At 59.7% G+C, this 12,795-nt stretch overlaps 2 protein-coding genes across 8 annotated transcripts in view; one reads left to right on the top strand and one right to left on the bottom strand.

The window, feature by feature from the left end:
* The window catches only part of NIBAN2 (niban apoptosis regulator 2), a 54,204-nt gene extending 47,465 nt beyond the window's left edge, over positions 1–6,739 (top strand). For 2 of the 4 annotated variants that reach the window (XM_045468422.1, XM_045468418.1), the window contains exons 7-14: positions 349–453; positions 532–694; positions 2,000–2,187; positions 2,992–3,147; positions 3,645–3,761; positions 3,908–4,015; positions 4,138–4,249; positions 4,661–6,739. In XM_045468422.1, coding sequence (XP_045324378.1) covers positions 349–453; positions 532–694; positions 2,000–2,187; positions 2,992–3,147; positions 3,645–3,761; positions 3,908–4,015; positions 4,138–4,249; positions 4,661–5,244 — 1,533 coding nt within the window. In that variant the 3' untranslated portion in view covers positions 5,245–6,739. Of the gene's footprint in view, positions 1–348; positions 695–1,999; positions 2,188–2,991; positions 3,148–3,644; positions 3,762–3,907; positions 4,016–4,137; positions 4,250–4,660 lie in introns of all 4 variants that reach the window. The other 2 variants (XM_045468419.1, XM_045468421.1) reach the window with 1 other exon arrangement.
* A 1,601-nt stretch (positions 6,740–8,340) lies between these two features.
* LRSAM1 (leucine rich repeat and sterile alpha motif containing 1) overlaps positions 8,341–12,795 on the bottom strand; it is a 39,922-nt gene continuing 35,467 nt past the window's right edge. For 3 of the 4 annotated variants that reach the window (XM_045468424.1, XM_045468423.1, XM_045468425.1), the window contains 3 exons: positions 12,335–12,416; positions 10,050–10,198; positions 8,341–9,106 (listed from right to left, as the gene is read on the bottom strand). In XM_045468424.1, coding sequence (XP_045324380.1) covers positions 8,981–9,106; positions 10,050–10,198; positions 12,335–12,416 — 357 coding nt within the window. In that variant the 3' untranslated portion in view covers positions 8,341–8,980. Of the gene's footprint in view, positions 9,107–10,049; positions 10,199–10,770; positions 10,873–12,334; positions 12,417–12,795 lie in introns of those variants that run through there. The other variant, XR_006710026.1, reaches the window with a different exon arrangement.

The following is a 12,795-nucleotide window of genomic DNA, read 5'->3' as shown; positions in this document are numbered from 1 at the left end:
GCTGCTCCTTAGTCTGGCTCTCGATCTAGCAGGAGAAGCAGACATTTGACAAAGAAACATACATACTTCTGTGTGCAAGTGAGGGGGAAGGGGTGTGGTATTCCAGACAGGGAGGCAGCGTGTGCAAAGGCCCCGAGGTGGGACCCCGATGCCGAGGGTCCCGTAGGTCCCTCAAGCAGGTAAGTTGGGACCTGGTGGAATGATGCTCAGGAGAGAGGCCAGTGGAGACGTGAAGCCAAGGTCAAGCCCAGAGGTGGGGCTGGAGTGGCCAGCCTGTGGAACGTGGAGGGGAACCCGCCATCTGGACATGCTCTAACCCCTGCCCTGGCTCGTGGCTCTCTGTCCTAGATCCTGAGCAACCTGGTGATGGAGGAGCTGGGCCCTGAGCTGAAGGCGGAGCTCGCCCCGCGGCTGAAGGGGAAACCGCAGGAGCGACAGCGGCAGTGGATCCAGGTAGGTGGGTGTGGGTGTGGAGGCGGGGGTCCCGGACCCGCCTGGCACCCTCACGCTGACTCGCGGCACTGCCCCCAGATCTCAGACGCTGTGTACCGCATGGTGTACGAGCAGGCCAAGGCACGCTTTGAGGCGGTGCTGTCCAAGCTGCAGCTGGCCCGGCCAGCCATGGAGGCGGCCATCCGCACGGACATGGACCAGATCATCACCTCCAAGGAGCACCTGGCCAGCAAGATCCGAGGTAGGCAGCCAGCTGCCGTGCCTCGGGGGCCGGGGCGGGCCGCCTGTCTGTGCCACCGACGTGTGTACTTTTCAGGCTAGTGACTTGATTGAATGGTCATTTAAAAAAAAAATTTTTTTTTAATGTTTATTTTTGAGAGAGAGAACGTACATGCTCATGCGAGTGGGGGAGGACTCAGGATCCAAAGCAGGCTCTGTGCTGACAGCAGAGAGCCTGACGCAGGGCTCGAACTCACAAACGGTGAGATCGTGGCCTGAGCCGAAGTGAGACACTTAACCGACTGAGCCACCCAGGCATCCCATCGATGGTCATTTTTAAAAATGAAATCAAATCTGGGCCGTTGTTCTTCTGACCCCTGGGAGTTGTCCTGTGGCTATTTCTGCAAACCCAGACCTGGAAGATGTAAATTTTGTCAAGGAAGTTCAAGCCTTTTGCTCATCTATGGTCAGTCACAGACTTGACCCTGGGGTTAGTATAGGCATCAGTTTAACTGTAATGATTCACTTTGATCACATCTCACTTTTCGGGGTCTGTTCCAGGCCCCCTGTCCCCCCCCCCCCCCCCCCCCCCCACATTGGCTGTGTGCAGTTTCAGGGCTGGTCCGTTGCCTGAGGACTACTCTCTCCTGTCTGTGTTCGTTGTGATCCAGATGGAACACTGAGAGCTGACATTTATCTTGGGCAACAAACCATCACCCAGCCAGAGAGAGAGACATCAAAACATGCCCTGGGTGCAAATGGAGCTGGTCATACCCCCGAGCAAGCAGCCTTTTACGTGGAGGTGCAGACCCAGGCACACCGGCCCCGTGTGTGAAAAACCCAGAGGCTCGCTGAATCTACCAAAGTGTTTTTTGTTTTGTTAAAGCAGTAAGATGGCTAGAGAGGGGTTTCTTTCCACCTCGAGCAAAGCAGAACGCTGACCCCTCTGGACTAGCAGTTTTAGTTTCTTGCCATCAGAGTTTTAGAAAGATCAGGGTCCGATCTCAGAATCCCCTGTTGTTTAAAATTTTTTATTTTTGAGAGCGTGCGAGTCAGGGCAGAGAGAGGGAGGACAGAGGCCCTCAGCGGGCTCCAGGCTCTGAGCTGACAGCAGAGCCCGATGCGGGGCCCCAGCTCACAAAGAGCCAAAGTTGGATGCTCAACCGACTGAGCCACCCAGACGCCCTTCCCCTGGTTTTGGTGCATGTACCTACAAATCATTCAGTTTGCTGATGTCACTAGTGGTTTTCTTTAAAAGCTTGGGCTCCAGGTGGCTGGGGGTGTCCCCCGGCGGTGCCCTCAGCTCACCTGCTCCCTCTGGGCGCAGCCTTCATCCTCCCCAAGGCAGAGGTGTGCGTCCGGAACCACGTCCAGCCCTACATCCCGTCCATCCTGGAGGCCCTGATGGTGCCCACCAGCCAGGGCTTCACCGAGGTACGGGATGTCTTCTTCAAAGAGGTGACGGACATGAACCTGAACGTCATCAACGAGGGCGGTGCTGACAAGCTGGGTGAGGTGAGGCCAGGCCCCTGCCCGGGGTTGGGGGGGGGGGGTGGGTGCAGAGTGCCTGCCAGGCCCTCCTGCGATCCAGGGCGTAACTTGTCACCAGAGGGGCTGCTGGACACCCGGAGGGCTGAGGGTGTGAGAAACGGGGGGCAGCACTCAGAGAAAAAGGGGATCACTGACCCCCTCCACCAGGCTTTATAAACCAAGTGGGTTCCTGAAGTATCAAAGGACTTAATGAGGAGGGAAGGAGAAGGAGAAGGGGAGGGAGAGAGGGAAGGAGAAGGGGAGGGAGAGAGGGAAGGAGAAGTGAGCTTCTGCCAGGAGGTAGAACAACTTACATGCCTTTTCACGTACCCCAACATGGGGGCCGGTCCATCTCTCTCACTTCTCAGTCACCTGGTTCTCAGGGTGCACATCCTTCTATATCTGATCCCATAATCTTTGCTCTCCTCTTTCACACCCTGGACTGAGGGGTCCACAGACAGCAAGAATCCTAGATTTTGAGAACCAGAAAGGACCTTAGAGATCATGAGACACTATCTCCTAATTTTGAGGCTGAGGCTCGGAGCAGGTGAGCGACTTGCCTGAGGCCACCTGGTGCCCCAGAAGCGATGAGAGCCTCCCCGCTGGCACCAGGCTGCGGGGCCTTGCTCCGGCCTTCGTTCCCTGGGCTCCCCCAGCTCACCCTGCCGCCACCCCCTGCAGGTGGCCAGTGCCTGGAGCCCCAGGGCCCAGGCAGGGTGTGGGTCTGCAGGCACTGCCCCCGCCCCGGCGGCCCCTGCTCAGGTCCCACGCATCCCTGCTTCCCTGCAGTACATGGAGAAGCTGTCCCAGCTGGCGTCCCACCCCCTCAAGATGCAGAGCTGCTACGAGAAGATGGAGCCACTGCGGCTTGACGGGCTGCAGCAGCGTTTCGATGTGTCCAGCACGGCCGTGTTTAAGCAGCGAGCCCAGATCCACATGCGAGAGGTGGGCCCGGAGCACCCTCCCTCCCCGCCGCTTCATGCCCATCATCCACCTTCCACCGGCCCAGTGTAGGCCCCTACCCCGGGCCTTAGGCCCCGGCCCCCGTGCAGCCCCTGGAATGCTCACTCCTGCTCCGGCCTCTTGGGCGCTCCCGTCTGCTGGGACGTTCGTTACTCTGGCTGATCTGGCCTCCTCTTTTAGGTCTCTACCTGGAGACCCCTTCCTCTGGGAGGCCCTCCTTACTCCCCAAGTCCCTTCCTGCAGGGCCCAGGATCTCTGCTTTCTCGAGGCAGGGACTGGCCCGGTGCCTGGCATTATGCCAGTGCACAGTAGACATTCAGGAAAGATGTGGGTGAACGAGGGAATGAGCACGCAGGCTGCCCCTAGGCCTCCCTGGCAGGCCTGGTGGGCTGGCTGAGGAGCCCCCGCTCCCCGAGGCTTGCAGGAAGGGGGCTGTGGTCCCTCCGGGGCCTTGACGCACCCCATGGTGTGCCCCACAGCAAATGGACAATGCCGTGTACACCTTCGAGACCCTCCTGCACCAGGAGCTGGGGAAGGGGCCCACCAAGGAGGAGCTGTGCAAGTCCATCCAGCGGATCCTGGAGCGCGTGCTCAAGGTGAGGCCAGGCCCCTGGGCCGGTACCAGGATGGCTGCCCCCGGGGGAGGCACCACGGACCCCTGCCCCTACAGAGGAGGAGGAGGAGGAGGGCAAGGCTCAGGTCAGACCTAGCGACCCCACCCCTGGCCCCTCTGTCCTGGCAGAAATACGACTACGATAGTAGCTCGGTGCGGAAGCGATTCTTCCGGGAGGCGCTGTTGCAGATCACCATCCCCTTCCTGCTCAAGAAGCTGGCACCCACGTGCAAGTCGGTGAGCCCCCCGCCCCGGCCAAGCCTGCTGCAGCCCCCCGAGCACAGCCCCCTCCGCGGTCCCCGAGCCCAGGGAGGGCCTGACCACCCCCCGTTCTGTCCCTGCCCACCCTGCTGCCGCAGGAGCTGCCCCGGTTCCAGGAGCTGATCTTCGAGGACTTTGCCAGGTTCATCCTAGTGGAGAACACGTACGAGGAGGTGGTGTTGCAGACGGTGATGAAGGACATCCTGCAGGGTATGGGAGGGCCGGCGTCGTGCCGGGTGGGGACCGTCACTGCCCGGGGGCCGGTAGACAGGGCTGCTGAGAGGTCTTCCTGCAGAGATGGCGAGACAGGCCTGGGGGTTGGGTCAGGCACGCGGTGGGGACGTAGGAGGGTAGACTTGCTTCTCTGGGCCTTAGTGTCCTCTCCGGTCTTTGGTACGAGGGACAGGCTGACACGGTGGTTACCAGCCCGGTAACCACTACTCCTCGCCAGCAGTGAGGCCTGGCCGGGTGGGGGGGCAGTTCCCAATCACGACCCCAGGTCTGGCTGTCGGGAGGCCTGGAGGGGATGACGTGGGTCATATTTGGGCGCAGTGTAGGGGGAGGTGGCGGCGGCCGTGGAACCCGTGGTAAATGTCCCGACCCCCCTCTTGGGTTCTGCAGCTGTGAAGGAGGCCGCTGTGCAGAGGAAACACAACCTGTACCGGGACAGCATGGTCATGCACAATAGTGACCCCAACTTGCACCTGCTGGCGGAGGGTGCACCCATCGACTGGGGTGAGGAGTATGGTGGCAGTGGTGGGGACAGTGGCAGCCCCAGCGTCCCGGAAGCAGCCCCACTCTCGGAAAAGCGACGGCGTGCCAAGCAGGTGGTGTCCGTGGTCCAGGACGAGGAGGCAGGGCTGCCTTTTGAGGCTGGCTCGGAGCCACTATCACCTGCGTCCCCGGACAGTGTCACCGAGCTACGCGGTCTGCTGGCCCGGGATCTGCGGGCTGAGAGCCCCCCGCTGGCTGGCCCTCTGCTCAACGGGGCCCCCTCCCAAGAGAGCCCCCAGCCCGTGGCAGCCCCTGAGGCCTCCTCGCCGCCAGCCTCGCCCCTTCGGCAACCCCCTCCTGGAAAAGCTGCGGACCTTGAGCCCCCCAAACCTAGTGACCAGGAGACTGGGGAGCAGGTATCCAGCCCTGGTGGCCGCGCCCCCATCCACACCACCACCGAGGACAGCGCAGGGGTACAGACTGAGTTCTAGGCCGGTCGCCCCTGAGCTTCTGCTGGACATGGGTCACCCCCTCCAAGGCACAGGCAGGCTTGGCTCTAGGCGGGGAGCCCCGGGTCTGTGCCTTGGGGTGGAGGTCGGTGGGGCCATTGTTGCACCTCTGGGGCTGGGCAGGGGTGGCCCACCTGAGTCACTTTATTGGGTTTGGTCACACTTTGCTCCTGTTTTCTCTTCTGTGGCATGATCTTGGGCTTCCTGCATGTGCTGGAAGCTGGGCACAGCCGAGGGGCTGAGGTGTACCCAGTGATCACCGATTCCCTGGGTCCTCCTCTCCTGCCTTTTATGGCCTCGGTTTCCCTCCCGGGTCTCGCCAGCCTTCTCAGAAAGATGGAGGTAGAGTGGTTGCTTGTTGTGTTACTTGGCCACTGGCTTCTCTCCCTTCTCACCAAGGGCTTTATCAGAACCAGGACCAGGGAGCACTGGGGGCCCCAGTGTCCTCCTCAATCCAGGCTGGGGCCCGAGAGGCCAGTTTGGGGGGGGGACACGGGCCTTGTTTTCCCTGCTCTGGGTGAGGGGAGGTACAAGGAGGGGTCTTCCGGCTGTAGCCAGGCTGGGGCTGCTGGGTTGAGGGGGATGCCTCATGGAGGAGGAGGGGTGAGGCGGCTTGGATTAGAATGAAAAGGGCCCAGAATGTGCTGGTCTGTGGAGAGGAAGTGTCTCAAGGGAGGGAAGAGGGGGTCTGTGGGGAAGTATTGCTGGGAGTGTCTTCAAGGCAGGCTGAGGCGGCAGAGGGAAGGCTGCTGGAAGTGGAGCAGGCTTCTGCAACCCCCCCCCCCCCCCACCCCCGGCGCTTAGCCTATCTCCTGCCTATTGGCAGCCAGCCTCCCGGAGTCCCTCTGTCCCCCTTGCCTGTCTCGGCCACATGCTGCAGGGTGGGATGGAGGGGAGCTTGGCTGTGTGCTCGGAGACGGGGTCTGTGGGGTGGGGGTGGAGATTCATCCGTGGGCCACCCCCAAGGTACACATTGTCCACCAGGGGAGCTGAGTACAGCTCCCCAAGGCGCTGCCGGTGGCCCCTCTGAGGATTTGGGGTCAGGCTGTGGCTTGGCCGTTGTTGCCTCCAAGTCACCTCACCCTGCAAATTCCCTTCTCAGATGCGCTCCTTCCACAGCGGCTTGTTCCTAGGGGTGAAGGTCTAGCTGAGGTAGCTCCACCCTGGCAGCCCTGTCTCCAGGGACCAGGACTTCCTGCCTGCCCCAGCGCCCTCCTCTGCCCCGCACCCTCCGTCCCCTTCCTAGGGCAGGGGCTTCAGACCCATGGGACATACGGTGGTGGCTGGTGCTCAGGGCCCCCTTGGTCCCCTCAGCCGGACTCTCCAGTGCCTCATTAACCTTCTGCCATCTCGTTCATGTGTTCAGATGCTCTCCTCTAGTGCCTTGGGGTTTTCTCAATCGTCATTCCCAGATATTGTACTGAAAATATTATGCAAACTGGTTAAGCTTTACTAATCAATAAATGATTTAAAGCCAGTGGCCTGTGTGCGTGGTGCCGGCAGGAGGTGACCGGGGCTGGGCCTGTCCCACAGCAGCAGTGCCCCCTGGCTTTCTGGGCTCAGTCTGAGTGCCTGTGTTACCCCATCTTAGAGGAAACCGGCCCCGAGAGAAGGCGTGCAGGGCACGTAGGTGGCTGGCCTGTCGGCAGCTCGGCTCTCTGAGCCAGATCGGTGCAGGGTGTTCCTCTGGTAGCCCCTGGTGATGGTGAGGCCAAGGGGGAGGGCAGCAGCTTGCAGGCCATGTGGCCCCTGGGCTCAAGCTGGATCCACAGATCCAAACAGCAGTGTTGGCCCCCAAGACTCTTCACACAACCTTTACCGAGCACTTACTGTGGTGTGTGTGCTTTCTGTGCAGGACCAGGAGCCCCAGAGCCACTCCAGGAGGGGGGTGTCCTCATTACCATTTCACCACCATGTAAACTGAGGCCCAGGAAGGTGTGGACCCTTGGAGGTTATGGGGCATGGGACACACCCCCTGGCTTCCCTGGTGCCAGCCTGTCCATGGCAGTCTGTGGCTGAGGGCTGGTCAACGGGGCTGGGGCGAGAAACAGCAGGGACTATGGGGGCAGCGACCAGAGATTCAAGTGCAGTGTTGCTGTTGTCCTTGGCAAGGCACCACACTCAGCCTCAGGCTCCTCATCTATAAAAGCAGGAGGGGGCAGTCCTAAAATTCCTTTCTCCCAGGGCCTAGTGAGGAGTCCAGGTGGTTCGGAAAACACCCTGCCCACCCAGGTCTCAGTCTCCCCTCTTGGCCAAGGTGAGCCCAAGTCTGGGGCAGAGGGAGCCACCAAAGCTCCCCAGGTCCTGGGTGGGAGGGGATAGGGTATGGGAGGAGACCCCAGCTCTTGCCTGGAAAACAGAACTCACAGGGGGCTTCGTCCTATCCTGTTTCAGTCCACAGGACCTAATGAGGCAGGGAAACAGAGGTCTAGGGGAGACAGGGCTCTGCCACCTCGGGGCTTCCAGGATTGCACCTGGGTGCCCCCTGGTGGCCACTGGCCTGCATCTGGGCCCCATCGTGTCCCACCCTTAACGCGTGGGGAAAGGAGTCTTGGAAGGCCGGCCAGGGTTAGGGGTAGCTGGAGGCAGAGCCCAGGTACCCTAATCAGACCCACCTCTAGCTCAAAGAAAGCTGTCCTCGGTTCAAAACCATCTACCAGAAAATGCACAATAAATGTGCAGCTCTACAGCAAGTACAGGTACATGGCTCCTTCTAAAATTGTACAATGAACAACTTGCACAACTGCACGGGTCTGGGAATCAAACCTCTGGCAGGCTCCAGACCCAGCACTGCCCCGTCCCAGCTGCCAGGCACTGGGCATTCAGCAGCCTCTGCCTCCACTCTCTTATGCCCCTGCTCCCCCCCAACCCTCCACTGCTGCCCCGCCAACCTGCTCCGGCTGACCCTCCCTGTGCCCTTCTGAGCCCAGTCTGTCTGTCCACCTGTAATGAGGGGAATTTTGTTTAACTTTGCATTTGAGAATGCCTGTACCTCCTGCCTCCTTTTGCCTGACTGAGGTAAAGCCCGCCCCCTCCCCTCCCCGGGCTCCTGGGGGCCCCAGTGATGACACGGAAGGAGCAGGCTGGAGGGGGATTTATTGACATTCCTGCTTTGGGTCTGCAAGCTGGTTGCCTGCCTGTGAGATGGGGTGGGGTGGGGGTGGGGAGTGGGGGTGGCTAGGAGGTGCACATCTGGACAGCAGGGGGACCCAGAGGGGGAGGCGAGGAGGGACCAGTGTCACTTGTGGCACAAGGCCTACAATGGACAACCTGAGGACAGCCCAGAGTGATCCACGGCGACACCACACACCAGCTCTACCCCCGGCCTCCCCCACTTCTGGGTCGGGGCCCTCCTTCGCTCCCAGCACCCACCGTGAGGGACAGCGCTGTCCAAGTTACCCTGCCGAGGACCCTCCTGCTGAGGGCCCTGGGGCTCCTGGAGGGGCGGGGACCGGCACAGAGGGCTGGCAAGCGCAGAGGCCAGGACACGCAGTCTCCTGCTCAGACGGAGGCTTCTCCAAACCCCAGACCCTGTCCTCAGGCCGCGAGTCCTCCCTTCCTCCACCGCGTTCACACCGGCCACGGCAGGGTCTGGAACGCTCCGCCGCCCTCCGGCCCCGGTGTACGGGAGGGGCAGGGCGGGGGGCACCTCCAGGCTGTGAGACGAGGGCCCAGGGCAGAGGGGAGCTGCATGGGTCTGTCCGGAGCAGGCGGCGGCTCAGCCGCTGTGGTAGATGCGGAGGCGCTGCACGATCTCCTGGCGGCACAGCGGGCAGGTGCGCAGCGGCTGGCAGCACTGCTGGCAGCAGCAGACGTGGCCGCAATTGAGGAAGATCATCTGGGCCTGAGGAGGGAGGGGGAGCGTCTGGGTCCTGCCCCGCCTGTTCCTGGAGGCTGGGCAACCTCCCCCCGCCCCACCGTCCTTTACCGGAAGCATCTGATACCACCCGATAGCACCACGTGATGGTGGTCATCACCCGCCACCAATCCTGGACCCTCCGTGCCCTCCGACAGCTACACGGGAGGCCACACGGCGTCTCACCAGCCCTGCCCCTTGGACGCGTAGACTGTCTTAATTGTTGCCTTTTTGTATCCTGATCAGCCCCCTCGGTCTACAAACTACTCCCAACAGCATGGAGCGGAAGCCTCGTAAGCACGCTTGAGCTTTGCTTCGGCATTTCCTCTTTTTGGGATTTATCCTGAGGAAATAATCAACTCCGTTCAAGGCTATTTGGTACAGCAGAGTTTGCAGGAAGAAACATGGGGCCCAAAAGCAGGGGTTTGGTTCCATTTATCACCAACACCTCCCTACACATCATGCCCTTCCCGGGTCTGTAAAGACCGTGGAGTAATTCAACTGCTAACATGGTTGCTTCTTTTAAGTAGGATCGCACGGCAGAGGGAGGGGAGATTTTATACACTATGTTAATTTTTACAATAAGCATTAATTTGTTACAGATTTTTAAAGACAGCTTTTTAAAAGCCTCTTCAGAGAAAATTGTGCTATTAGTATTTAAGGACATGGGAAATTTTTCTTAAGTAGGGGGGAAAAAGCCCCCTCTTTCAAAAAAAGAAAATAAACCCCAGAAAATGCTCGTATTTGGGTCATAGGATCACGGTAATTTCCTGTATTTTTTGCTTTCCTGGATTTCCCAAAGTTTCTAATGAATACAATACACTTCTACCAATGAAAAAAAGTGTCTAGAAAGAACACGAGTCTGGAAAGGCTCAGGATGGGTGCCGGCCCGGCTGGTGCGTGGGGGGAGGGGCTGCTGCCCCAGACTCACCTCCTGTTCCAGGCACACGACACACTCTGAAGTCTGCACCTCCAGCTCTGCCGGGGGAGCAGACGGGCTCACGGACTCAGGCAGCTCCTCGGGGGCGGTGGGCACCTCCATGGCCCCAGGGACCTCACCCTTGGGTGGGTTCAGTGGCTCTGTGAGGACCAGAGGGATAGGCTGAGCCACGGTCATGGCCCAGTGATCCCAACCCCACAGGGGGTCCCCTGGCTCTGCCTGCCACGAGTGGACAGTGAGCTCAGGAGGGGCACTTTGATCTCACGGTAGGGGTAAGGGCCCCCTTAACTCTTTTCTGAGCCTCATTCCCTCCCCTGTAAGGCAGGAGTGCAGGGAGGCTGGCAGGGATCGCCACAGTGCTGGGTATCTGGGGCCTCTGACCCCTGACCATTCCCCAGATCCTTCATGGCCACCCTGCAAGAGGGCTTGTCCCTTTCAGGGAAGGGCAGCCACTTGTCCAAGACCACAGGGCCATCTGGTGGTAGAGCCGTGGTGTAGGAGTTCTCGGTTAGGGACTCTGCAGTGGATGGGGCAATGCTCTCAGCCCCTCCTCCAGGAGACAGGATGGGCCGCTGCCCTCAGGTCACCAGGAAGTAGGGAGAGGAAGGAGAAGCCCCCAAGGCTGTCCCCTCCACCCTTGCCCCTCCTCTGCCCTAGAGCCAGCATCCCCCACCAGGGTCCCAATAGGCAGGACACCAGAATCAGCCCTTACAAAATGCAGTCTCTTTCATATCATGCAAAGTACACCCCCATCCCCGAGTCTTCGGCAGCCCTGACGCCCATCCTGATCACGGCTCACATTTTTCCATCTACCCTATGGTTTGAAGAAGTTTTTATAATTGGAAACATCTGAATATATATTTTTTAAGGCTGTTACAACACTAGGCTCTCTAAAGGTACCATGGCGCCCCCAAACCATCACCGTCAAGGGGCTCTTCTGTATGTAACGGGACACCTACCAAGTTCTGGGAGCAGTAAGAGAATGTTAGGAAAATGGCTGAAGGTCTCCTGCCCCTTCTGCTGCTGAGAGGAAACCATCCCACCCAGCCTTCCCTGCAGGTGGACACAGTCAGGAAGCCACCCTGGGGATGGTGGGGGACTGTGGGAGGCAGGTGTCAGGAAGGGGAGGGGCTCAGAGTGAAGGGAATCTTTGTTGGCAGGGGAGGGGGTGGGATGAGGAGACCCCAACTCCTGATGTCAAACTTAACCTGACCTCCAGTCTGATAGCAGGAGGGATCAGGGTTGGAAAACATCTGCAAGGGGAGGAAGGTGTCTAATTAAAGGACTGTGAGTTTAGGGACTTGGTTAGGTTGGGTCAATGTCTCTGGAATAAAACTGGCTAGAGAGCTGGAGCCCGAGGACATCATGGCACTGCCACTGGCCCAGACACCTGGGGACCCAGGGCCTCCTCCCTGCTGGCAGCAGAGCTCCTGCCTCGCCCCTGCAATCTGGTCTGGCCACCCCACCTTTAGTCTCTCCCCTGAACAGACCCTGCCTGAGGCTGGCAGTGCCACGGGCTCGCCCTGCCTTCATCCTTGTGCCAGGCCTGCTTCCCTTGCCAAGGCCCCTCGGCCTCTTCTCGAGGGAGGCAGTAAAGCTCAGCTGTACGGAGGTTTACATACACTCACCAGCTGTGTGAGGTTACGGGAGACACATTAGCCCCTCTCTGCCTCAGTTCCCTCATCTCTCAAATGAAAGGAACAGCAGCACCCACCTGCCAGAGGTGCCATGACACGGTACCTGTAAAGTGGTTGACAAACGCCTCGTACCCGGATTATGATCGGACACAGGAGATCCCCGACGCCCATCTACTCCTACGGCAGCCACAGCACCTAAATTATCCGGGCCTCCAGGCACAGCTGGAGTGGCTTTATGACCTGTCTTTACCCCTTTCACAAGTCACCACGAACCTTGTTCCACGTCCAACCACAGGTCTGCCCGAGGCACAGTGTCAGGCACTGGCTAGGGCTGGTTTCTCCCTCTACTGCAAGGATCTGGGTGTGTGGTTCCCTTTGTTTGTAGAGTAGATTTAGGGAAGGTTCTAGGACGGGGAACCAGGAGGGCCTCTTCTGCAAGGAAGCTTCTTTGTTCCCCCATTTTTGTGGCCCGTTTTTCCCGTTTGTAAATCCTGTTCCTTTGGGAGGGAATCTTAAGGACTGGCAGGGGCTAGGACCGGCCCTCAGTTCTCGTCCTGAAATGTAAACAGGGGATGCCCTGAGCCACAGTCCACAAGTAAGGTGGGGGCCTCTGCACAGGAGGTGTCCTGGCGTTGGTACCTGGCTGGATCCTGGCCGCACCCAACAGCTCCCGGACTCTCCGCAGGATCTCGTGCTGCAGGCCGGCTTCCGAGACGCCCACCTGAGCCAGTTCAAGGAAAAGCAAGTTATGGCCCGGGCTGCGCAAGAGCTCGCTACACAGTACAGAGCCATCAGGACTGCCTCATGGCTTCTGGCACCTTCCGCTGGACACATGGAGGCCTGGGCCCCAGGGTCAACATGAGGCAGTGCAGCACCACAGCTATGAAGATGACCAGGTGGCAGGGAGAGAAACAGAGGCCCCAAAGGAAACTGACACTAGTAACAGCTACAGTTTAGCACGTGCTTCCCCTGCACCGAGGAAGGGACTCCTTCACCTGCATGACCGCATGTCAACCCCACGACAACCAGTAAGACAGGACCCAGGATCAGAGTTCACGGGAAGGGCCAGGCGGTTCACGCCAAGGCCGAGTGCTGGAACC

Source organism: Leopardus geoffroyi, chromosome D4 (assembly GCF_018350155.1).
Source record: "Leopardus geoffroyi isolate Oge1 chromosome D4, O.geoffroyi_Oge1_pat1.0, whole genome shotgun sequence".
NCBI classification, from domain to species: Eukaryota; Metazoa; Chordata; class Mammalia; order Carnivora; family Felidae; genus Leopardus; species Leopardus geoffroyi.
The sequence above is the reverse complement of the archived record's forward strand: the minus strand, read 5'-3'. Positions and strand labels throughout refer to the sequence as shown.